General features: G+C 31.6%; 2 protein-coding genes across 5 annotated transcripts in view; both read right to left on the reverse strand.

Moving 5' to 3' along the window:
* Positions 1-220: 220 nt before the first annotated feature.
* LOC122631686 (proton-coupled amino acid transporter-like protein pathetic) lies at positions 221-6738 on the reverse strand. Of its 2 annotated transcripts, XM_043817664.1 has the most exons (6): positions 6418-6738; positions 5432-5638; positions 3786-4228; positions 1620-1783; positions 1270-1451; positions 221-591 (listed from the first exon to the last, which is right to left on the reverse strand). In XM_043817664.1, exons 1-6 carry the CDS (start codon positions 6541-6543, stop codon positions 526-528), a joined length of 1188 nt encoding a protein of 395 aa, XP_043673599.1. In that variant the 5' UTR covers positions 6544-6738; the 3' UTR covers positions 221-525. The 2 variants fall into 2 exon arrangements, with proteins under 2 accessions (XP_043673599.1, XP_043673600.1); XM_043817665.1 differs by lacking the exon at positions 221-591 and having other exon boundaries at positions 1341-1495.
* A 4147-nt stretch (positions 6739-10885) lies between these two features.
* The window catches only part of LOC122632154 (kinesin-related protein 3), a 52973-nt gene continuing 38365 nt past the window's right edge, over positions 10886-25493 (reverse strand). Inside the window, exons 2-6 of one of the 3 annotated variants that reach the window (XR_006327825.1) lie at positions 18415-19968; positions 18221-18319; positions 17316-18083; positions 16168-16394; positions 13812-13950 (exon numbers count right to left, since the gene is read on the reverse strand). Coding sequence is in view for 1 of the 3 variants with exons in the window: in XM_043818682.1 (XP_043674617.1) it covers positions 13633-13950; positions 17316-18083; positions 18221-18319; positions 18415-19968 (2739 nt within the window). In the remaining 2 variants the exon portion in view is untranslated. Of the gene's footprint in view, positions 13951-16167; positions 18084-18220; positions 18320-18414; positions 19969-25493 lie in introns of all 3 variants that reach the window. The other 2 variants (XM_043818682.1, XR_006327824.1) reach the window with 2 other exon arrangements.

The following is a 25493-nucleotide window of genomic DNA, read 5'->3' on the forward strand; positions in this document are numbered from 1 at the left end:
ATAATAAAATATTACAAATATTAAATATATAGAATAATATATTTATGTAGATAAATAGACATATGTGTGTATATATATATATATATATATATATATATATATATCTATACGGATTTATATATTATTGTATCGTAAATTTTATTATATTCGATTTTTTATATAATACAATATTTTCCTTTTATTCTCTCGGTTACAAATAATTTATCAAATTGGAAAAACAATTTTTATATTTTTCTTCCTTCTTTTCTCTTCGATTCTTTATTATTTTTCCTTGTTTTTTTTTTTTTTTTATTTTTTCTTTAATCACAATCGATGTTTGTTCGATTTCATATCTGGTGCACGTGTTTCCTTCTTTAGTGCATGCAATCGATTTCAAAGAGGCATGTCCAATCACGTTTTTCGGTTCACTTTCTTATGTAATCGCAGTACATACTTACGTACATATTCACTCTCTCCACTCACTCGTCGTTATATCGCGATCGAGAGATCTCAATATTCATATCTTTTCTTCATTTAAAAATATTCTCAGCAATTAGTTATAGCCTCGGTATTCACTATAATTGTATTCAAACTTTCTATGGATCCAAAAATCTAATAATTGATAATTATAATATTATTAATAATAATACTAATTATTATTATTATATGAAATATGTATTTTATTAATAATAACAAATATTATAATATTGTAATATTTATTATTATATTATCAAATTTTATTAATTATTATTACATATATATATATATATATATGTGTGTGTATATATGTATGTATGTATGTATGTACGTATATAGATAATCAAGTGTACACAAAATCTATCAATTATAATTCATTTATCACCCATAATTATTATTACTATTGTTAATAAATATGAAATATGAATAAAATAAATCATTATTAATTACATTCTGTTTCCTCGTGAAATATCATTCTTGCAATCATGTCGTTCATTCGACGTATCTCTAAACGTAAACAAAAAAAAAAAAAAGAAGAAAAAAGTAAATTTTTCTTTTACGCCTCTTTGACATTGATGTTAGTTCACTGTTCTACGGAAGGCCAAAGAAGAGGGTCAACATACCATATACATACTTAATTGTACTACACGTATCCATGTTCTATATACTTACATAGATACATATACTTATATACATACATTGAAATATATCATTGAAAACTATTTTTAACTATATATATATATATATATATATATATATATATATATATATATGTATACAATCGATATGAGTCAAATATGCTATTTATATTACCAAAACGAGGAGAAAAATGATGAATAGAAATCCATTCTTGATATATAAAATGTACGTTGCTTCCTGCCACTTGGTATTGATCTCTATCAACATGGGAATAAACAATATGGTACTCGTCATGCCCAAGGCAGCGAGAAGGCCAGTAAGAGGAATCATTCGTGGAATTGCGACTGCCATGATTGCTGCGAGATCGACAATTGTATTCACGTCTTTGCACTCCCTCTCTCTATTTTTTTTTTTTTTTTCAATCAATCGATTTATCTTTTTTTTTTTTTAATTATTATTTCGTTTATTCTCTTCAACCCAGACGCAACACATTATTCTTTTCGTTTGTTTTAAAAGTAACTTACTTAGCAATGTAATACCAACCAAACGAAAGAGGATTTCATAACGATAGTTAACACCGGTAAAGTGCATTATTATCGGCCAGATTATTTGAACAGGTATGATATAATTTATACCGATCGAAAAGAGTATGCTCATCGAAATGCCGATCTTCACCATTTCGGCTAATCTGCAAAATTTTGTAATAAGTTATGTGCAAGAAAATGTATATATTACAATGTTATAAAATTATACGTTATCTATAATAATATTAATATAATAAAAGATAATATATTAAAATATATTATTATTATGTTAATTAGTATTATGCCAATAAATATTATAATAATAATATATTAATAATTTAACAATTAAATATTGTATATCTATGTTTTATATATATATATATATATATATATATATACATATATATGTATATGTATATGTATCTTGTATATAATGCATTAAAATCAGATAAGATAATTTCTTATTTCAATTATATTATTGATCGACGTACTAAAAATGCACGATATACGAGTATTGATCAACAACGCAAACATTTGTATCGTCGAATCTTATCTAAAATGTTCTTTAGAAAAGATTCCTTCACCGTCATTGCAGAGAAAAGATAATTTTTTTTAATCGATCGATAACTGGAGCCACGTCATTAAATCCACGTGTAACAAAATATGTGTTCGACATATAACAGAATGAAAAATGTGTCTAATGAATGAGTTCTTAGAGGGAGACATTAAGAATGCGGTCGAGCTCGTTGATAAGCCGATTATTATTGATACGATTTTGTTTGAAAGCGAATAAACTCGAGACGTTCGTAAACCGCGAAATGTCGTAAGGTTTTAGAGACAATCTTTCTCAAAAGGAAAATTACGGAGTAAGTGTTCTAACAAAAGATAAACAAATATGTCCGCGTGCGTTCCAATTCTATCGATCGAATTGTAGGACATAAACAATCGATATCGTAACGTTAAATAGAAATAAAAAAAAAAAGAAAAGAAGAAAGAATTAAAATAAAAAGAAAAAGAAAAATCATTATCGACTTATTGTTTCTTAACTTACAGAACATTCAAAATAAATTTCGAATTATTTTTGACAATTAATTAGATATGATACGAACAATGGCGGTATATGGAGATGCAATGTTTTTTTTCTCTATTTTCTTTATAACGTTAGTTCATATCAACGCATTCGATCTAAGTCGATATAAATTATACGGAAATAGTAATTATAACTTTCTTCTAATAACGTTAATATTTAAGATTTACGTAACATTGTTAATTGCACCTTAAAATACATTTCTTTTTTTCTTTTTTTTTTTTTTTTTTCGTTAAAATATCATCCATAAATTCCACCATACATTGTTCGATATTCTAATGCACAAAAAATATTAAATGATAACGGTATACGATCGAACGATAGAATATATATAATAAAATAATTTAATGATCGACTGATCAAACTAATTGATCATTGATCATTCCATCAAAATTAATATAATACATTGACGAATTATTAGTAAGACTTTCAATTCATTGAACCATATTATTCATATATACGTAACAAATCTTTAACCGAACCACTTTGTGGTATATTATAATCATATAAAAATCATTGAAACGTTTCATTCATGAAAGTTATGAATTATTGACGAACCATTTCGTAGACTCATTTCAAAATCATTAAAACCATTTCATTCATATACACGTTATCCATCATCCACGAACCATATCGTTTCAGATTCATATAAAAAAATAATTCGAATTTGTTTTATTCATGAATTCAATCATAGACGATATCACTGCGTGGATAGATTTTTTTGAAAACCATCGAAATCATTTTATCATGGTTCCTAGATGATTGATATAAATCGTTAGACGTTGCGTTGTAGACAATCGAATTTCATTGAAAATCGAAGATGGTTTAAATGCGTTCGTTGCAAAGAATGCACGGTTAACTTTATCTATCTCGTTGTTCTTTTTATCGTCTAAGTATTTGTAATAGTTCGCTGCGATTTCATTCCTGCGTTTTTCTTTCTTTTTCTTTTCTTTTCTTTTCTTTTTTTTTTTTCTTTTCAATCGCGAATAAATAATTCCACATCGGTATCTCGTCGTGCGTTATCATTCTCATGAGCAATACACAAACATATTTATTTTCTAAGAATAAAATACACTCACACTTCGTCGAGAGGCAAATTCTTGATCACGGTGTCGCAGGTATTCTTGTACTTGTTATATCCCAAGAAACCAAAGATGATATAAATTATCGTGTTAAATAACGTAGAAATGATTATCAATCTTGGTAGATTAGTTGGATTATGCATTATGTTTTCTAATGGCAGCAATATTGTAATATTGTGCAGAGCGTAAAGAAATATAGTGAGAAATATTGGGACCGAGCGAACATTTGTGAAAGCATCGAGACGTTTCAGGCTTGGAAAATCTTCGAGAAAATAAATCAAGCTGATCGTTATACCGACGATGAAGAAGATCGTACCGAAGATAGAAAATGGCACCAGGTATTTGAAATTAGGCACGAGTATCAGGCAACAATAAATTGGAAAAAATATCAACACATAGATTCTAATGTTCATTACGATGTTTCCGTAATATTCGATTACCTGTGAAATTAAATTAATATTATAATAAAATCGAAGTGTATTTATTCATTTTCGTTGCGCATATATATATAGATGTATATTATATATATATAGATGCATATATATATTAGATGCATATAATATTGTGAATATATAAATGTATATATACATATATGTATATATATATATATATATATATATATATATATGTATATACTTAATGATAGAAGAGATAAGAATTCAGGTTTTGATTGACATTATCGAAAAGGGGAGCGTGATGGTAAAAAAAAAGAAGAAGAAGAAAAAAGAAAAAGAAAAAATGTACGAGAAATTACGAGCCGGTTGTTGTGTTTATTGAACGAAAAACGAGTTTGTTTTTTTCTCTCTTGTATTTTTTTCCATCTTTATTTTCATTTTTAATGTCACCGATTTTTTTCATTCGGTAATCTGTTAATTCTTCTTTTAATAATATTAATAAACTTTCGACGATAACCAATCACGAATAGTCAATCGATAAAACAACACAGACAATTGTAAAAACATTTTTTGTAATAAATGGATAAACATCACACACACACATATATATATATATATATATATATATATATATATATATGAATATTCATACGTGATTTGTTATTAATAAATAAAGAACATCTCTTTTATAAAAATGAAACCGTTTCATCGACATTAACAAAATATCAAGAAACATATATAAATACAAATAAAATGTTATAGATCGTAACAATGATAATTTTCGTTGAAAGATAATCATGCACGAAAGCGTACGTATTATACTTTCTCATTTTTAAATATTTACATATCATATTGACGTTACATCATTTTACCTAATAAGGACAATCTTTTTTACGTGGATCAAGTTATATTATCGTCGTAAAACCGAAACGTCATAAAACGTACTTATATTATACAGGCGAAAAAAAAAAAAGAAAAACCCAACGTAACAACTTCTTCGTGCGTTTCCTCCATTTTTTTTTCTTTCTTTTTCTTTTCTTTTTTTTTTTTTTTGTATTTGTTAATAATCAACGATATATGCATATATACGTTCTTTTTTTTAATCAGTTTCTCCTCGTTCGTATCGATTGAAATGAGTCATCCTGCATATACGTATTCACGTGCGTATATATATATATATATATATACATACATATATAATGTGTGTGGGTGTAGGTGTGTACGAGTGTACGACGATTCGTATGTTACCTGCTGAAAGGAACTGGCTACGTAAAGTATGTATATCACGACTTCTGAATACTGGATGAAGCATATGATAATGTTCGTGAAGATTGCAAAGCCTCTAGCACACCAACGCGTATTCTCGGGACCCGTAAGAAATGAGACCTCGACGGTCTGAGCTAAATCCAAATTTGGCAAACGATGATGACGACATAATATCTGAGAGCACTGCACCTGTGAACGAATGAAGAAGAAAAAAAATTTATACAAATGTGTGTACAGAAAAAAGATATTTAAAAAAAAGAGAAAAATGTCACTGCGCTGGTTTTCACATTTCGAGGTACACGTAATAAATATTATTATTATTATTATTATTATTTGGCATAGAAATGTCATTGATATTAAATTAACGTTTCGACAATTTTCAAATTGACGGTTCGACAATAACGTTTCGAAAAAATTCGAGAAAAGAAAGAGAAAGAAAAAGAAAAAGAGAGAAATACTTTTGCTTCCTTTTACTCTATATTTTACGTTCCATCATGAATTTGATATAACAAATATGAACAAAAGGCATGACTCATAAGAATTACTTTCGTCGTCAATTTCGATTAGACTTAACGTGGGACTTATCATTTTTGCTTTCTTCTTCTTTTCGTTTCATGATCAAACGAAAATTGTATTACTGCGTTAACTTATATCGACAATTGAGACATTAACATTATTTTAATTATATATTAAAATATATATATATATTAAAAATTGATATTAATGATATTACAAATATAATTTCCTGATACAATAAATAATAAAATAAAAAAAATATATATATATCTTTCATACTTGATTGAACAAAAAAAAAAAAAATAAAGAACAAGAGTGAAGAAGCTAAACAAAAACTGAAATTAAAAAATGACGATATAAAAGAAAAAAGAAAAGAAAATTAAACAAACATATGGAAGATCGAACGAGTTTTATTGATTCGTCCGACGTGTATAACGTAGCATGTCACGTACCAGAATGACAGAATTGTGCATGTAAATCACACCAATAAGGAGACCACAAATGACGGACATCACGTAGCCGGTTTTCCGAAACGTATTGGGCATGAAGAGGATACCGGCGGTTACGCTTACCTTCATTATATGTATAAAAGCACTAAAGTCCCTGAAAAGCGTATAGATAGATAGACAATATAATATAACAATCAATACTATCGTTAGATTCTATTCTCATTCTAAATTTCAACGAATTTCGATTTCATTCTCATTTAGAAAATGATTTCTAAATGTGATCAAATAAAAACAATAATTACAACAAAAAGAATAAGAACAAAACAAAAAATATATATACACACACACACACACACACACACATATATATATATATAAAATAAAGATAATCCTACGAAATTTTTAGTTCGTCCTGTTGAGTTGAAAAAGAATCATAAGTTTGTACGTTCTCCGACAGAGATTCATCGATCCTCTCGACGTTCTCTTTCGTTTTAAGCCTGTCATCGAATAAGAATGCAATATGAGGATACAGATAAGAGATTGGCTCTTCTTCGTAGATAGAAATACGAGAATAATCTCACATCTTCTCGGCCATCTCGGTTGAATTCTTTGAAAACGACGCCGACGCTTAAAAGTCCGCTTCCGTCTTCCTCCCCCTATCCTCTCCACCTCTATCACCTTATATTTCAACCTTCGGACAATATCCGGAAGTTTTCACGGTTGTAGACTCTTCAATAATATCATCGAGGACAAGATAAGACCCACGGACAATTGCTCGATTGCGATATATCATTCAATCGTATGTAATACGTGTTGTACATTAATTAATAGACATTATTTTTTTTTTTCTTTTCTTTTCTTTTTAACGATGACATCCCCTTAAAATATATACGTACGTCTGAACGATACTTTTTTTTTTCTTTTACTTTTTTGACCCTTCTTCTCCTCCTTCTCCTCCTTCTTCTTCTTCTTCCCTTTTTTTTTTTTAGCGTTTCTTTCTCTTCTTTTTTTCTCTCTTTCTTTCTCCGAAAGAGGATTAACGCGATTTAAAATCTTCCTTGTACAGGTTATTCAATATCGATCGGAAGTCGATAATTTGTAACTAATGCGATGATTACGATCGATCTTTGATATATCTAACAGATGACCAACAATTTCTGTCGAAAAAGATTGATTAAGAAAGGAAATTAATGCAAGGAAAAAAACTGAGGAAACAAAACAAAAAACAGAAATGAAGTGTTTCGGATATCCGACGTATTGAAATCAATTTTTTTTTTTTCCTTTTTACATTATTTAATTTTCAAAAAAAGAAGAAGAAAATAAAGGATAAGCAAAACAGATAAGTCAGAACTGGTGTCAGACGTCTAACGAGTGAAAAAGAAAATTTCTAACGGCAGATTTGATCGAGGGGAATAAGAAAAAAAAAAAAAAAAGGAAAAGAAAGAAGAAAGGAAAGAAAAGAAAAGAAAAGAAAAAAGGAATCCATCGAAGAAAAATTTTGTCACTTACCATAAATTCGACCGACGATGACGTTAATAAAGAAAAATATAGAAAAAAAATTACTGTTTGCTTTTCGCTGTGAGAAACAAAGAGGAAGAGTTATTAAAAGAAGATCGTGACCGTGCAAACGAATTGGTTTCGCTTTGCAACGAACGTAAAGAAGAAAAGAGAGACAGAGAGAACAAAAAAGTAGAAAAAGAAAAAAATAACAGTAACAATAATAATTCTCGAATTTTTACATTAACATTATCGTTTCAAGCACGAACGATTGCAATCTCGCTGACACTTCGGTTTTTTGAAAAGATAAAAATTAAAAAAAAAAAAAATAAAAAAAGAAAAAAAACAAGAAAAACTCATTCGCGATTGTCGAATCGGTATCTCTCAAAATGCGATTGCTTGGGGGAAGGAAAGAGAAAAAAAAAAAAAAAAAAAGAGGAAGAAAAAATAATGGAATAAATTAATAGAAAAAGAAAAAGAAGAAAAAAGAAAGAATACGTTTATTATTTTTTTACGAAACCGTTTTCTTTTTTTTTTTTTTTAACCCACCCCCTATACCCCCTACCCCCTACTCCTTCTTCTCCAACTCAACCTCATTAAAATTTGCACTCAACAAAGAGACTCTTAACGGGAATGAACAGTAAGTATGTTATTAACAGATGTTTGTAACAAAACAATTAACTCGTGAACAATGAAAAGAAATAATAACTAATAAGAAAAGATAATAATAAAAAAGAAATAAAAAGAAGGAGATGCAGATAAACAAGTGAGTGCTCATATATATATATATATCTCTCTCTCTCTCTCTCTCTTTCTTTCTCTCAATAAATATCGCGATTTCTTGCGTAAAAAACATTCTTTTTCTCTGACGTCGATAATTCCTGGGATCGTCTCTTCAATCTAGTTTTCGTCACGGTTTTTCCTTTCCTTTTTCTTTTCTTTTCTTCTTTTTTTTTTTTCTTTTTAATGAATGTAACGCGATAATTACGCGTGATTATCACTATCGTGGACGTGATATGATCATTCGAATAAAACATATGCACATTCACATATATGGATATACATACATACATACATAAACAGATATGTACATATATAGCGTATACATGTATAGAGGGTATACAGAACGTTGATGTATTTCTTCAATTTTCTATTTTTTTTTTGTTTTTTTTTCTTTCTTTTTTTTTTTTTTTTTTTACATAATTCGCCATTTTTATTATTAATCGCATCACATTATCGCACGGTTGCGCTACATATATATGTTTGTATATATGTATATATGCGTGTATATATATATATATGCGTGTGTGTGTGTGTGTGTTTTTGTTCATTATTTACATTAAAATCATTTTTAAATAATTTTCACGATGCCACATATTTACAATTGTGTGTCTAGTGTGTTTGTTTACCAGAGGTTTGTGAATATGTGTGTATGTGTATATATATATTTACGTGTACGTCGCATTGATAAAAAAAAATAATAATTATTATTATTATTATACGTACAACGACAAGGTAGGATCTTAAATTGTATTTATAATACAATGATCGTTATTATAATTATCGAGAAATGAAAACTGCAAGAAAATAAAGATAAAAACTGAATAATGAAAAAGAAAAACACAAAATATCGTTGGAATCTGTCCTAGATGTTTTATGTATTATTGTTACTACTCATCTTCGTATTCTTCTTCTTCTTCTTCTTCTTCTTCTTCTTCTTCTTCTAGTTCTTCTTCTTCTTCTTTTCCTTCGCTTATTTTCGCTCTAAAGGCGATTACAGTCGTAGTTGAAAACGTATAAAAATAATAGCCTCCAATCGGCAGCGCGGACGCTGTGTTGTATACGTGTATGTACGTGTGTATACGTGTATTCGTATCGTGTGTAATTTTTTTTTTTTCATTTCATTCCTTTCTCATTTATTTCTTTATTTGTTTATTTTATTTGGGGCACCAGAGTACGCGTTTGTTATTTTATTCGTTAAATATTGATTAACTAATTCGATCTCTCATCTACTATCTTGTAGTAAAACAAACTTTGGAAGTAAACGTTCTTACTTCCAATTTTTTTATATATCGTTTATGTAAAAAATATATTAGGCACTAAAATAATTCTAATAATAATAATAATAATAATAATAATAATAATAATAATTTTAATAATAGTAATAATAATAAGTAATAGTCCGTCAGTCCTATGAGTTCTGCTAATGTTAATCACAAAATTTCGTTTTTGTTTATTCATAATTTTTTTTTAACTCCTTTTCATTTATTCTCGTCCTTATATTCATTTTTCCTATATATATATATATATATATATATATATATATATATATGTGTATGTATATATATGTATTCATATATACGCATATATAATTCTCGATCGTTAGGATATAAAAATTGGAAAGCTCTTCGACTATGACTCGGAATTCGAAGCTTTACTAAAGATCTTCCTTTACGTATATAAATAATAAAATTGGTTGAAGCAAGGAACTGTGAGTTTAGAGTCATATCTCATTACATACTCGACGAGACGACACACGACGAGGTATTTTTACATTACATAAGGCGTGTCATTTATTATTAGATGGAAGAAAGAAGAAAAGCACAGCACTAACGCACTTTATTTCTTTCTAATCGCGCTTATTATATATACATATAAGTAATATATATATATATATATGGTTAGTATGTATATATATATATGTATATATAACTTAAGTATTATATATTTATATGTATATCGTATCATATATGGAGAGAGAAAGAGAGAAAAAAAGGATTTCTTTTCATGCTCTCCGATTGATCCGAAAAAAATGATCCGAAAAATTCTCAAAAAACGCAATGTCGATGACACGAACGTCATTGATATGTGTCGTTTTAGAAAATTATGAAAATGAAAATTAAAAAAAAAAAAAAAAAAAAAAAAAGAAAAAGAAAAAAGAAAGAAAAAATGGAAAAGAAAAGAAAAGAGAAGATTTGTAAATAATGAAAATGTCACTTGTTTCTTCTTAAAACAAAGTTCACAAACAACTCGTACCTTAACATCGTTTTCTAATCGTCATCTACATAGTATGCTATTAGAATTCGAAGAAAAAAGAAGAAAAGATAGAAAGAAGAAAAGAAGAAAATAGAAAAACAAAAAAAAAAAAAGAAAAAAAGAAAAGAAAATGGAAATTGGACGTTCCTTCGTAAACGTAATTCATAATCGTTAAAACGTCTAGTATACGCATAGTACATAGATATATCACACTTGTCAAGGTATTACTTATTATTACACGCACGAATAAAAAATAAATAATAATAATAGTAATAGTAATAATAATAGTCTAAATAATAGTGATCATAATAATAATAATAATAATAATAATAATAATAATAATAATAATAATTAATAGTAATAGTAATTATAATAATAAACGTTCATCACAACGCAAGAAATTTAAATAAATTCCCTTAAATGCTAACTAAATGGAATAATATCGGTAAACGAAAATGTCCGATTCGGAATGTTGTTTAGGACTACGGAAACTCGTCGAGAGAAAAATAAAATGTCAATTTTGTTTTTTTCTTCTTCTTTTTCTTCTCCTCCTCCTCCTCCTCCTCCTCCTCCTCCTTCTCTATCTTGTTTCATTCTGTTTTTGTTTTTGATCAATAAATTTTATCGTATCGTTATCGTAATGTAATTTTGAAAAAAAAAAAAAGAAAAAAAAAAGGAAAAATACGTGTTCGTGTATACGAGAATTGCATACGTATACAGTGTTATACGAAAATCATACGTATAACATATGTAGAGATAAAAATATAATGAATTATCGATAATTAATTACAATGTAATTAGCCAAGTAATCGAAAGTTTGCTCGTTACAAACTTGTTCTTGACGTCTCTTCGTTGATACAATCAGGGTCGCATTTACCCATAAGGCGTATTAGGCGTAAAATTGAGGCCTCACTCTCTCTCTCTCTCTCTCTCTCTCTCTCTCTCTCTCTCTCTCTCTCTCTCTCTCTCTCTCTCTCTCTCTCTCTCTCTCTCTCTCTCTCACTCTCATTCTCCTTATAAGCAAACATATTTAAAATTTTACTCTTTATAAACGATAATCTATAAAACGTTCTAATACACTTGTTAAAACGAAAGCTTAGAAGAAAAAAAAGATTATCATCGTTTCTTCTTGATTGTTCTTCTACTTTTTCTCTTAACTCTAAATTCAATAAATTTCAAAAAAAAAAAAGAAATAATTTGTTTTCATGGCCTCGTAATATGATAATGCGCCTAGGGCTTACAAAACAATAAATGCGACCCTGGAATACGATTACGCGTGAAATTGTTTATTACAAAAAAGAAAAGAAAAGAAAAAAGAGGAAAAAACGCCAATACAAAATATACACGTGACACGCTCGCCATTATTAATTAATAACGATAATAATAATAATAATAATAATAATAATAATGATGATAATAATAATAATAATAGTTATAATAATAATAATAATAAGAAAATATAATAAGAATAAATAATGACGGTAATTATATTAATTATTAATCGTAGTCTGCCCATTTTGCGAGACGTTACCGAGTCTTATATATATATATATATATATATATATATATATATATATGCATGCATTTGTTCTTTATATTGTTAATTAACAAGAAAAATGTATAAAGTTGAATAGAAAGATAATAATAAAGAATAATAATAATAATAATAATAATAATAATCTTTAATACATTTTCTCTTCTTATCAAGGATGAACACACACTGGTATTTGTAAAATGATTTTGGAAATGTATTGATTTGTTCAAAACTTATTAGTAACGTCCGCGTCCAATGTTAACAATTCTCATTTATCTTTTTTCTTTCTTTTTTCTTTTTTCTTTTTTTTTTTTTTTTTTGATTATATTTCTCTCGAATATCTTAATCGCCGACGAGTCTCCCTTTTCATTTAGAATATTTAACTATTATAAATTTGAAGAACTGCTTTCGCGTTAATATATACAATATTTCACGTTTCAAATATATACATACATATATATATATATATGTATATATATATATATATATATATATATATATATATGTATATGTATTTCTTCGTAGAAAATGCTGCCAAAAAATGCAAGTCAAGATCGATGGTTTTGATCCGATTTAAGACGATGATGACAATAATGATGATGATGATGACGACGATCGCACGAATCATTTTGATAAAGTTAGAAGGACGGTCATAAAAAGATAAATTGACATTAATTCGTTCTTTAAGACTATGTATAATAAATTCAATTAATGAAAGACAAGCGTAAAAGTGTGTATAAGTCTAAATAAAAAGAAAAAGAAAATAATAATAAAAAAAAAAAAAAAAAATAGAAGAGAAAAGTAATACAAAAATAATTCCCTACGTTTACAGTCATTCTTCCTTATTCCTTTTGTTCTTTCCTCTTTCTTTCTCACAATAAAGTTTCTAATTAATTAAGAGATATTTATTCAAAATTAATAATATATATGTACATATATATGTACATATATATATTCGGCAAAAGAAATTTTTGATAAAACAATCCGTCCTTCTACGTTAAAACGTTCAACGATTAATGAAGTAAAAGAAGAAAATTTGAAATAAAAGAATAAAAAGATGAAGAAAAGAAAAGAAGGAAGAGAAGAAGAAAGAGAAGAAGAAAAAGGAAAGGAAAAAAAAATGTATCGACGTATTAAAATTCGTCTTTCGATCATCCTTCGCTCGAAAGTGGATGACATTCGAGAGAGTCACGTTCCGCCATAGCTTCGCCGCAACGTAATGGAAACTCATCGGTTAAGAGACTCTCGGGTATCATGTCGGCAGAATCGATGCTGTCAAAATATCGATGAGGCCAAGTTGAGGTTGGCCTGAAACATCGTGCAGAGGAGCCGAGTATAAATTCGACGCGAGTTGAGCCCGTGACTGAGGATGTTTCTTGATTGAGTGAGTCTGGATACAAGGATGAGTCGCTGTGACGAAAACTGCTGCTATTAGTCGAACACCAGGAACTTGGTGGTTCGGTATGAGTCTGAAATAATAAATATAAATATATATGTATATATATATATATACGAATACATGTGTATATATATATATATTTATGTATACGTGAAATATACGAGATTTATATTATATATCAATATCATTTGGACCAATATCGTCCATTTTTATTTATTTAAAATATTGTTTCCGCTTGATTTACAAAGCGAGATAATATGTATTGGTATGTATGTATTATATATATATATTTTATATATGTATTTATATATTTATATATATATATACTTTATATATATATTGTATATATATTATATATATTATATATTGTATATATATAAAAATATATATATATATGTATAAAAAAGCGTCCAGGTCTCTCGAGCAGGCTGCGTGTGGGAAATTGTAGGCTCGGTAAGGATGACGCGCGAAGACTCGACGAATCATCACAGAATGACTCGTGTACAAAAGAGACAAGAGACAAGTTTTGTCATTATGAGAACAATACTGGATTACGAGAGAAGTAGCAGTGGTAGGGTGTGTATGTGTATACATATATGTATATATATATATATATATATATATATATATATATATATATATATATATATATATGGTGGTACCGAATGAGAGAACCGGCAAGGCCAAGCGGATAAGCGTGTGATATCGATACATTCGCGTTTTTCGATTTTTCTGTTTCTTTTTTCCTTTTCTTGATTCCCTTTTTCTTTAGACTTTTTTTTTTACCATTATTTGTTTTCTTACTTCCTTCTTTTTGTTCTCTTTTAGTAAAATCAAAATATCTTTCTCTTAGCTTTTTCGTAGAGCTTTCTTTTCTTTTTGCTTGTTTTTTTTTTTTTTGCTTTTTTCGTTTAATTTTTTTTTATATGCTCAGGTAACGTTAGCAAATCAGATGAAACCTCAGCGAACGAAACAAGAGATAAGACAAAAATTCTAGTGATAGGAACGTGGATGATTGAATTCGAAAATGAAAGATCAATTCTTAAAAGAGACTATAAGTAACAACGATAATGACTTTTTGATGAACCTACATAGGAAATAAAATGTGATTGAATATAATGAAGTCTTGATCGTTTGATTTTTAGGATCGTCGATGATCGATAAACTATGATCTTAGTGAAATAATCAGACTCTTGATTTGATCTATAATCGCGACTTCTTTCAATCCGATCAATTTATCTTTATCGTTATGGAATTATCTTATTCGTTGTTACAAATGAATGAAATTAAAAAAGGAATAATAAAAATAAAAATAAAAATAAAAATAAAAATAAAAATAAAAATAAAAAAATAAATAAGTAGATAAGTAATAATAATAAAAATAAGATAAAAACTACTTTTCCATCACGATCGTGGGGAAAAGAGTAATTTATGTTTAAAAAAAAAAAAAGAAAAAAAAATAAAGATCAAAATAAATTAGTATTAGGAGTAACGAGCTATTAGTACGATCTAACTACGTTAAAAATCTTCGTACGATACGTTCCACGCGAAGAATGATAGAATGACAATCCGACATTAGACGATATCGCGTGCCGTTTTATAAAAAAAATAAAAAAAAAGAAAAAGAACAAAAAAGGAGAAAAATGAAACCAAAGAAGAAAAACAAAAACAAAAAAATAAAGGAAACTAACAAAGGTAACAAACGATACAGACACGAACGATAATGAATAACGCTGGATCTACGTGTATCAGCACAACAGGCCAGACAGAAAAAGAGAAAGAGAAAGAGAGCGAATAAGAGAGAAAGAGAGAGAGAGAGAGAGAGAAAGATAGAAGAATTCTCTCAAAGAATTTTCATAGTGATTGCGAAGGATTTCTACGGGGGTTGTTCTATTTTTTTCTTTTTTTTATATATATATATATCTTTTCTTTTCTTTTTCCTTTTACGTGCATACATGCCCCAAATCTCCAAGACACGTGTGATGGTGAAAGAAAAAAATTAAAAAGATAAAAATAAAAAATTAAAGAAAAAAAAATGAGAAGAAGAAGAAGAAGAAGAAGAAGAAGAAGAAAAAGAAGAAGAAATGTCTACTTTTACGGCTAGAAAGATAGTAAAGGGGGATGAAAAGAAGAAGAAGAAAAAAAAGAGAAGAAAAAAAAAATATATATATATATATACGTGTGCGTATATATAAAAACGTAAATAAATAAGGCTACAGCTCACCAACATCCAGGAATAGAGAGAAGAAGCATCGAAGCAAATGATAATAAAAGAAGCATAACTTACGAGAAAAAACCGGCGGCACAGAGACACGCGAGTGGGGGGGCCATTTTCTTATTTTCAGAGCGGCGGACAGGCGACGGACGGGCTCGAATGCACGTTCTCGCCTAAGCTCCAGGAGGTTCGTTCAGTTCGTATCAGGTAGAGGTGGGCTCGGGCTCGGGCAAGTCTTTCTCGATTTACGAGAAGAAGTGGGTCGTCGTGCTCGTCGACTGGGTCGGTCCGTCGAGTCTCTGTGTTTATATATATCACGTCGTACGGTGTTGTTGTTGTTGTAGTTGTAGTTGTTGTTGTTATTGTTGTAGTTGTTGTTCTAGTTTTTCTCTCGTGTGTGTTACATAGAATCGAGGAAAAATAGAGAAAGAGAAAGAAAGAGATAGATAAATATATGTGAGCGAAAGAAAGAGAGAGAGAGAGAGAGAAATAGGGGGATGAACGAGGATAAAAATGAAAATAAAATATGTCGAATGTCGAAAAAGATGTCGATACGATATCACATGATTCGATGAAAGAATTTAAAGTTTCACGAAAGAGTTGGTTATGGGAGAATGGAAATGAGGAGGGAGAAAAGAGAGGAGGAGGTTACGGTGGTGTAACGATTTGGAGACTCGTGCGTCGTTCCGTGTGCTCGAAAATAAAGAGAAAGAAAAAAGGTTTAGTAGCGGCTAAACGCTCAGCATATAAATATGACCAACTTGCGTTACGATAGGTATCGTGGTCTTTCTATGTTTACAGTTAAGAATAGTGATAGCAATAAGTAATAGAGTAGATAGCATAGTAGAGATTAGAGCGTAATCGAGGATAGATGATTTATAATAGATCAGATATAATATACGATTTAGTCAATGAGAGTACGTCCCAAAATGAGTTGTCTTTCGGATAGAAGAATGATCAATGAGAAATTAAAAGATAAATCGATATCGATGATATTGTAATGAAGAAAAGAAGAAGAAAAAGAAGAAGAAAAAGAAGAAAGGTGATTTGATTCGGGCGATCGTGATTAGGGTTTCGTGATTAGGATCAGTCGTCTGGCCTCTGTGTTTGTTGTTGTTTGTTGTTGTTGTTGTGGTTACTTTTTCTTTTTACTAGATCGGTCCGTTGGATAATGGTGACTTGAGCCAGCTGCTCCAAAAGAATTGTTTTACTGGTCGTACCTTGCCGTTGTCGGTATCAACGGACGTCGCCGCGCGAGCCAGGCTGTGGGAACGACGCGCAGGAGCGGGCGGTCGTCGAGGAGGAGTCGTGCCCGGGGACGGGTTGCTAGTCCCGCCTAGATTGCTAGACTCCAGTGAGTCACGCGCACGGGACAGCGAGGAGGATTTGTTTAAGGAGTCTCGGCTGGAATTGTTACGGGGCAGGGACCTGTTCAAGGAATCCCTGCTGTTGGTCTCCTTCCCTGTGTTGCTACTGCTATTACCGCTGGTTGTACTCTTCGATAAGCTTTTGTTGTTGTTAGCGTTGTTGTTGTTATTGTTGTTGTTGTTATTGTTGCTGCTGCCGTTGTTGTGATTGTTGTTGTTATTGTTCCCTAAAGACTCCCTGCTGGCGTCTCGAGTCTTCGATAACGATTTCCCGCAATGACTGTCACGACTCGAATCTCTCGGTAGCCTCGTCAAAGATTTCAGAGACTCCCTGCTGTCGTTTCTACCATGACTTGGCGGTCTTGGTGCCGTCGGTTTGCCCGTTGAACCGGGTAAAGGTATACGACTAGGTCGTCGACGTGGCGACGGTTTCACCTCGACGGCTTGGTGATGATCTCGCGCTGACTCGGTACTACTACCAGGCTCTAGACCGCTTTGTTCGCATCTCGGTTGTTCGCTTTCAGCTTCGGGCTCTGCTTCCGTCGGTGCTCGTTGCTGAAGTCGTTCCAGGACGCGAACGCGAGCACGCGTACCCTCCAACTCGATGTTTCTTTCTTCCAACTAAAAGAATTCATGGAATTACGATTAACAATGAGGATTCTTGAAAAAAAAAAAAAAAAGAAGAAGAAAAGGAAAAGCATGGTCGATACAGTCAAAGACGAGGATATTTTTTTTTTTCAAGTGTAAAGGGTACACACCTGGAATCGGAGATCGTCGTTCTCCTCACGAGCCTTGTCCAATCGTTCCGAAAGAGTTTCCGTACTCTTTTGTACCTCGTCCAGCCTCTTTTGCAAGACCTACGACAAGAACGAAAGAAAGATTGATAAATCGAACGATCGTGGAGACGATCGAACTAACGTAAAAGAAAACAGAACGGAATACTTGTTCTTACTTGATTATGGACGGTCGTTGTGATTAGGTGCCGTTGCAACTCGAGAGGCGAACTCTCGCGAAGTATAGCCGCGATTTTTCCAGAATCAACGTCCTTGACGTGCGTCACCCTCGTAGGTGAAACTAGGACGGAATCCAAAGCTCCTAACCTGGCCCTTCTTTCGATCACGCTTGCCTCGATATCGATTTCACGTCGTTCATTGTCCACGTGGGCGACCGCGTCGAGAAGTACGTTCTTCTCGATGGTCCTCGTACGAAAACGACTCTTGTGTGTCTTAGAAACCGACGCGAAGGCCGACGATTTGCTCTTAATATTACCGACGGTGGCACTTTTAGGCGTGGTGGAAACGACCGGCGCGATCGGTTGCAATCTCTGTGCACCGGGAGTCAAGAGGAGATCGGAGTCGTTCAACTCGGCCTTCAGTCTGTCCTCGAGACCAGTCTTGAGCGCCGACAGAGCTGCCAGCTCGGTCTGCAATTCTTGTGCACGAGCACGACTCGATATAGTTTCAGCCTCGAGCTCGGCGACCTTGTCCAACAGTTGTTCCTTTTCTCTTCTCAATACTCTAACTTGGGACTCCCTGCCGTTCGTTTTTTCAAGCTCGAGATCGGTGGTATCGTTTGGATGTTCGGTGCTATCGAGATGCGTTACCTTCCTAACCGCTTCCAATACGTCGCTCGATGCTAAATCCTCCGTGGTAACGCTCTCGAGACGACCTTGAAGACATTCGACCTCCTCTCTCAGCCTGATACCCTTACGATGTATAACATCTAGGAGATTCCATAGTTCGTCCTCGGCCTCGTCCAATACGCAAGGACGCGGACTGGTAGGTCTTGGCGCTATCGCCGTTGAGGCACTATCCTTCGACGAGGTCTCCGTACTGAAGCCGGAATCCTGAACGGTAGCGCTACAGTTGTTCTTCGTACCGCCGCTCTGAGAATTACTACGACTTCTTGGCAACGAAGAGGAAGACTCGGCTTGTTCTCTCTGTACGACACGTCTCCTAACCTTACCAGGTTCCCACTCGCTAACCCTTCTAGACGACGGACTCGACAAAGGCAATGGTATGTGAGAATTTTGGCTGGAGGACATCACGGACGCACCCGCCGACGCCGTCGCAGCCATCTTGTGCCGGAGGTTTGGGAACGTCTCGATGACGAGGTCCCGGAACTCGAGAAGGGCGCCGACCTCATTCTGCAACTCCTGCAGGGCTACCAACGATTTGGCTTGCTCGTTTATCAGGTAATGGAAAGGTCCTGGACGGTGGGGCATACAATCCATGCCACTAACACCACCGCTAACCACGACGTTCCCTCCGTTTCCAACGCTGCTTACACCAACCACTCCACCACCTCCGACCCCACGCTCACCACCACCACCACCGCCGTCACCACCGCTGATATTATTGCTGTTGCTGTTGCTGTTGCTGTTGCTGTTGCTATTGTTGTTGTTTCTGTTACTGTTGTTGTTATCGTTGCTACTGCTGCTACCGCAGACCACCACCACACCAACCTCCGTCGATCCTGCACCGCTGCTGCTGCTACCGCCGCACTGCTGTTTACGTGCAACAAACAATATTTTTTAATTATTAACTTTTTCTCTGTTCTTTTTTTTTCGTTTTCGTTTTTTACGATTCGTTGTGTATTGTTTAAGACTCCAAGAGTTTATTCTCTCTTTTCGTCATTTTTAAATGTTTTATATGTATGTATGTATGTATGTATGTATTAATTTATTATTAATTTATTAAGAAAAAATATAGTAATGCATTTTGAAACTAGTACACGAGTTTTCTTTTTTTGTCTTCTTTTTTATGTTTTTCTCTCTCTCTCTTTCTCTTTTTTTATTTAAACACATCGCTGTACTTTAATTAATTTTTTTTCTTTATTCTTGTTTTTTTTTTTTTTTTTTTTTTTTTTGGTAATGATGAAAATTTATTAAAAAATATCGATCGCTTAGTCGTTTTCGTTTCTAATTTCGTTGAATTAATTACGAGAAGGTAAATTAAGTTTACCTGAGTGGCCGATAATATTGAGATAAGTCCAATCGCGTACGATAGAGAGATATGGATAACACGATCAACAACGTTCGAAGGACGATGTTTTTTCGTTGCGATCGTGAGAGAGACAGAAAATAGTCATAAGGGAAAACGGAGGAGTTCATTGTTCTTCGTTAATTAATTAATTAATTAATCAATCGTTCAGCTGATCGAAGATAAATTGTTTTTTTCGTTGTTTTACTTTGAGAGATGATACGTATATTCTGATCTAGAAGAAATGTATATATATATATATACATATACATATACTTGGTTATATATATATATATATATGTATATGTATGCATATATATGCACATATCTACGTGCACGTGTGTGTCTATCGATACGTAGGCGTGATCCACGTACATCTTTCTTCGTCCTTTGTTCATTTAATTTTAAAGGCGTGGAGAAGAAAGAGGAGGAGGAGAAGAAGGAAATAAACGAGTATGAATAAGAATTTTAAAAAACATATAACATATATATATATATATATATATATATATATAATTTTTTTTCATTGAAATTTGCAATACTACGGTATTAATAGATTACAAAGAGGATCAAGTGGATTATCGATAAAAAGAAAAAAATATAATACTTGGAGATAAAAGGTAAGAAAGAATGTCTTCTTTCGAGAATTTTATTTATTCGTGTTTCTTCTGTGAATCGCGTGATAAAACACACATACACCCACACACATCCATCTATACACAAAATTCGTAGGATTTCTTCAGAAAGTAAACATCGCTTTCGTATTCCTCGAAGCTATTCGATAATTTGTAATTCTATCGTAGAATACACACTTATATACATATATAGATACATTTATATATATATATATATATGTGTGTGCGTGTGTGTGTATGTATGTACATATAACATATGTACGAAGTTTTACGGAGAAAAAGTAGAAATCGAGTACGACGGGAGAATAAATTTTCGATGACCCTCCCTCCTCCTCCTCCTTCTCCTCTCTCTCTCTCTCTCTCTCGTTAGATTTCTTCCTATATCACGTGGTGTCTGTTGATACTTAAGAAACGATTCGTGATAAATCGTTTCTCAGTAGTCTCAGTAGTAATAGCGACCATCAAAACGGGATAGTTGAGAGAAAACGAGGCTTTTGTGTCAGCGGTGATCACTTGCCACTAATGATAGATACTTATACTCACTCTCGAATCGTAAGTAAATTTTTCGTCAATTTAAAAATAATAAAATAATAATCATCTACAATTATCTGTAATTACGTTGTCCTTAATGGCAGATAAAAAATAAAAAAAAAAAAGCATCGATTAGCTTCATCCGATCGACCGATTATTTATTTCATTGAAATGTAATATTTATTTCTTCTAGATTAGAATCTTTGTAGATATTATCGATCGGAAGAAAAATGTTCGATGCATTTTCCCTTTCTTTTTTTTTTTTTTTCATTCTTCCATTTTTCATAACAGATATGAAAGTGTATTAGAAAATGAATAAATGAAAGAAAAATTGAAAAATTATCTTTCCAATTTTTCTTATACTATCTTACGAATCAATGTCTCGTGAATATAATAATAATATTCTCTATTTATATAATAATAAATCATATATATATATTTAATATTTAATATTGCATTCTAAACACATATAATAATAAATTATACATATATATATATATATATATATACACATACACACATAATTATTGAAATATTTTAAGAATAAAATTTATAAAAAAGAAAGAAAAGAATAAGAATATTAAAAAAAAAGAAAAAAAAAGAGAGAGAGAGAGAGAGATTATTCACGGTAAAATCTTGTTCGTGATTATAATTCGATCGAATTAGAATCGCCAGAAGATGATCAATAAAGGAACACCTTCGTGATTCAACTACGATCGATAGTAATCGTCCTTTTCTCTTTTCCCCTCGTCTCACCTATCTCGCCCTAGAAAATATAAGTGCTATGGCTTGGCTTGGATATTTTCTCGATGCAACCGAAGAAAGAGGAGAAGCAGAAGAAAGAAGAGAAGGAGGAGGAAGAGGAGGAGGTTGAGGAGGAGGAGGAGAAGAAAGCCCCCGCACTGGTAATCATCCGCATAATAATGGCCCGGCTCGTTGCACACGCGCGTGTCACTCTTATAAGGAGCGAACACTTGCCTACGCACAAGCAAGAGTCTTGTCTTCTCGATGAACTTCAAAAAAAAAAAAAAGAAAGAAAGAAAAAAAGAAAAAAGAAATAGAAAAAATGAAAGAGAGAGAGAGAGAGAGAGAGAGAGAGAGAGAGAGAGAGAGAGATCCTGTCCGCCTCCATTCAAAGACGACGCCTCTTCTTCTGTTTCAAAAAAGAAACGTAAAGAAAAGAAAGAAGAAAGAAAATCATAGAAGCTAGAACCAAATCTGTGTATTTCTCTCTTCCTCTTTCTATTGATATTTATGCGATAGATAGAAAGGGAAAAAAAATCAAGAGAATTATAAAAATAAAATGAATAAATAGAACACGCTCTTCTTTATAAAAAAATAAAAAAAAAAAAAAAAAAAAATAAAGAAAAGAAGAAGAAGAAAGAGAAGAACGAAGTATGAAGAAGCGGAATGTCTTCTTTTTTTTCTTTTTCTTTTTTTTTGTTAAGCTCGTAAATGTTTAAAATACTCTGTTTTTTTTTTCCTGCTTTGTTCTTTTTTTGTTTTGTGAAAAATCACGTACGAAAAAAAATTTAAGCAAAATACGCGCGCGCGCGAACACACGCACACACACACAGACAGACAGACAGACAGACAGACAGACAGACATAGGCACAGACAGACAGACAGACAGACAGACATAGGCACAGACAGACAGACAGACAGACAGACAGACAGACAGACAGACATAGAGAAAGAGAGAAAGTACGAAATAGAGAAAGATAAAGAAAGTAAACTATAAGTTTACGAAAAGGATAAGAGGTATAATTCGAAGAGGGCTGAAGAGGAGAGTTGAGGAGGGGAAGTTGAGGGTGGGGAGGTTGAGTAGACGGGCGTTAGGAGGAGGTGGAAGAGGTGGAAGAGGAGAAAGAGGAGAAAGAGGAGGAAGGATGAAGAGGACGTTAATTTGTTGCTCGCCATGGGATTTTATCGTCGTCGCGTCTCTCCTCGAGCTGATAATCGTCGTGGGCGTTATGGTGAAGGGATAAAAGCTCGCTTTGCACCCACGCTAAAAAGATTCTCTCTCTCTCTCTCTCTTTCTCTCTCTCTCTCTCTCTTTCTCTCTCTCTCTCTCTCTCTCTCTCTCTTTCTATTTCTCTCGTTAGAAAGACGACGGCTCTCAGGAGAAATGGTTTCGTAGAAATCTCGTGTCAGCCTGCTCGACGTTATTTTGCAATATTTCTACTCTTTTTCTCTCTTCTCTTTCATGTTTTTCTCTTTCTTTTGTAAAATCATATATAAATCATCGTTATTATTATTATTATTATTATTATTATTATTATTATTATTATTATTATTGCTATCGTTGTCATCATAATCATTATCATTGTTCAAAATAACAAGTCGCTTTAATTCTTTTCACCGAAACGAAACTTTTTGAACATTGTATTATATTATAACATGTATGTGTGTATTTTATATATATATATATATATATATATGTATGTATATATGTAAGAAAATAATAATAATAATAATAACAAAGGAGAGAGAAAAAAGAAAGAAAAAAAAAAAGAAAAAAAAAACAAGGAATAAATTCTGTTCTTATTTTTCATATGACAATAGACAGGAAACGAATGGTGTTAATTAACGTGGCTGATGTCTCTTCGTTATAATAAGTAATTACAAAGAGAATAGATAATAGAAAGAGATCGGTCGAGATAGGGTTCAACGAACTCCGAAACGAAAGGAGGAGCTTTCTTGTTGAGAAAGAGTGAAAAAGAGAAAGAGAAAAATAAAGAGAGAGAGAGAGAGAGAGAGAGAGAGAGAGAGAGAGAAAGAGAGCTTCTAGAGGGGAGATGTTATCTCTCGTACATAGGAGCGGCTTCCGGTGAGTAAACGATACACCGATTTGCACTAGTTAAAGATTACGCCTTTGGCTTCAATATTTTCAAGGACACTGCTACAACATGTTCACCAGTAATAGTTGTTCGATCTCTCATCTTCACTTTTCCTAACTTTCCAATCGATTCTGATCGATATAGATATACATATGCGTGCGTGCGTACGTGCGTGTACGTTCATTTCTAATACAATTTATAAATTTTTGTAGAAAAAAATAATTAGTAAATATGTATTGTACTATGCATTAAGTGTAATGTGTATAGTCATTTCTAATCCAATAGTTCCATATAGTTCATAAATATTTACGAAAAAAAGTTATTATACTAATTATTAAATAAATAAATGCTTCTAGATACATATATTTTTTATGTAAATATTTTTCACGTTTGTATCTTATTTTTTTGTAATCTCGATCGTTTCAAATCGCGTCCTATAAAAGCAATCTAATTCTTCATCGATCCGAATCAATTATTGAATAAATAAATATTCGTAGTGATTGCATGAATGTATTAAAACTAATCGTTATTTAATATCGTTTCACGTACGATACGATACATCGTATGATTTAGATTTTAATTGTTATATATTTTAATTTTATATGTTTTAACGAGTTTGAAGTTTTCTTTTATTATTATTATTATTATTATTATTATTTTCATGAGAAATTAAAATACTATAAGATTCGTACGTTCAATTTAAAGTACCTATAGAATTATCAATGACTGTGAATCGTTCCATTTTTCTTTTTTCTTTTTTTTTTTTTTTTTCTTTTAAGATAGAAATTTAATTGTTTTATTAATCAATTTTCGTTCTTAGATAAGAGTAGATCTTTTTTCATATCCGTTTCTTTTTTTTTTTTTTTTTAAGTCTATTAGATTGATTCCGTTCGTCGACAGTTACACGGTAATTTTGTAAATAATTCGAGATAAAATGAAAGCTTGTACGAGATTATAGATGAGATTCGAAAAAGTGGAAGAAAAAACAAAAAGAAGAAAGCAAATTCTAAAGTGCATACTACGATGATATAAGTCCGTTCTCAA

Source organism: Vespula pensylvanica, chromosome 9, assembly GCF_014466175.1.
Source record: "Vespula pensylvanica isolate Volc-1 chromosome 9, ASM1446617v1, whole genome shotgun sequence".
NCBI lineage: Eukaryota > Metazoa > Arthropoda > Insecta > Hymenoptera > Vespidae > Vespula > Vespula pensylvanica.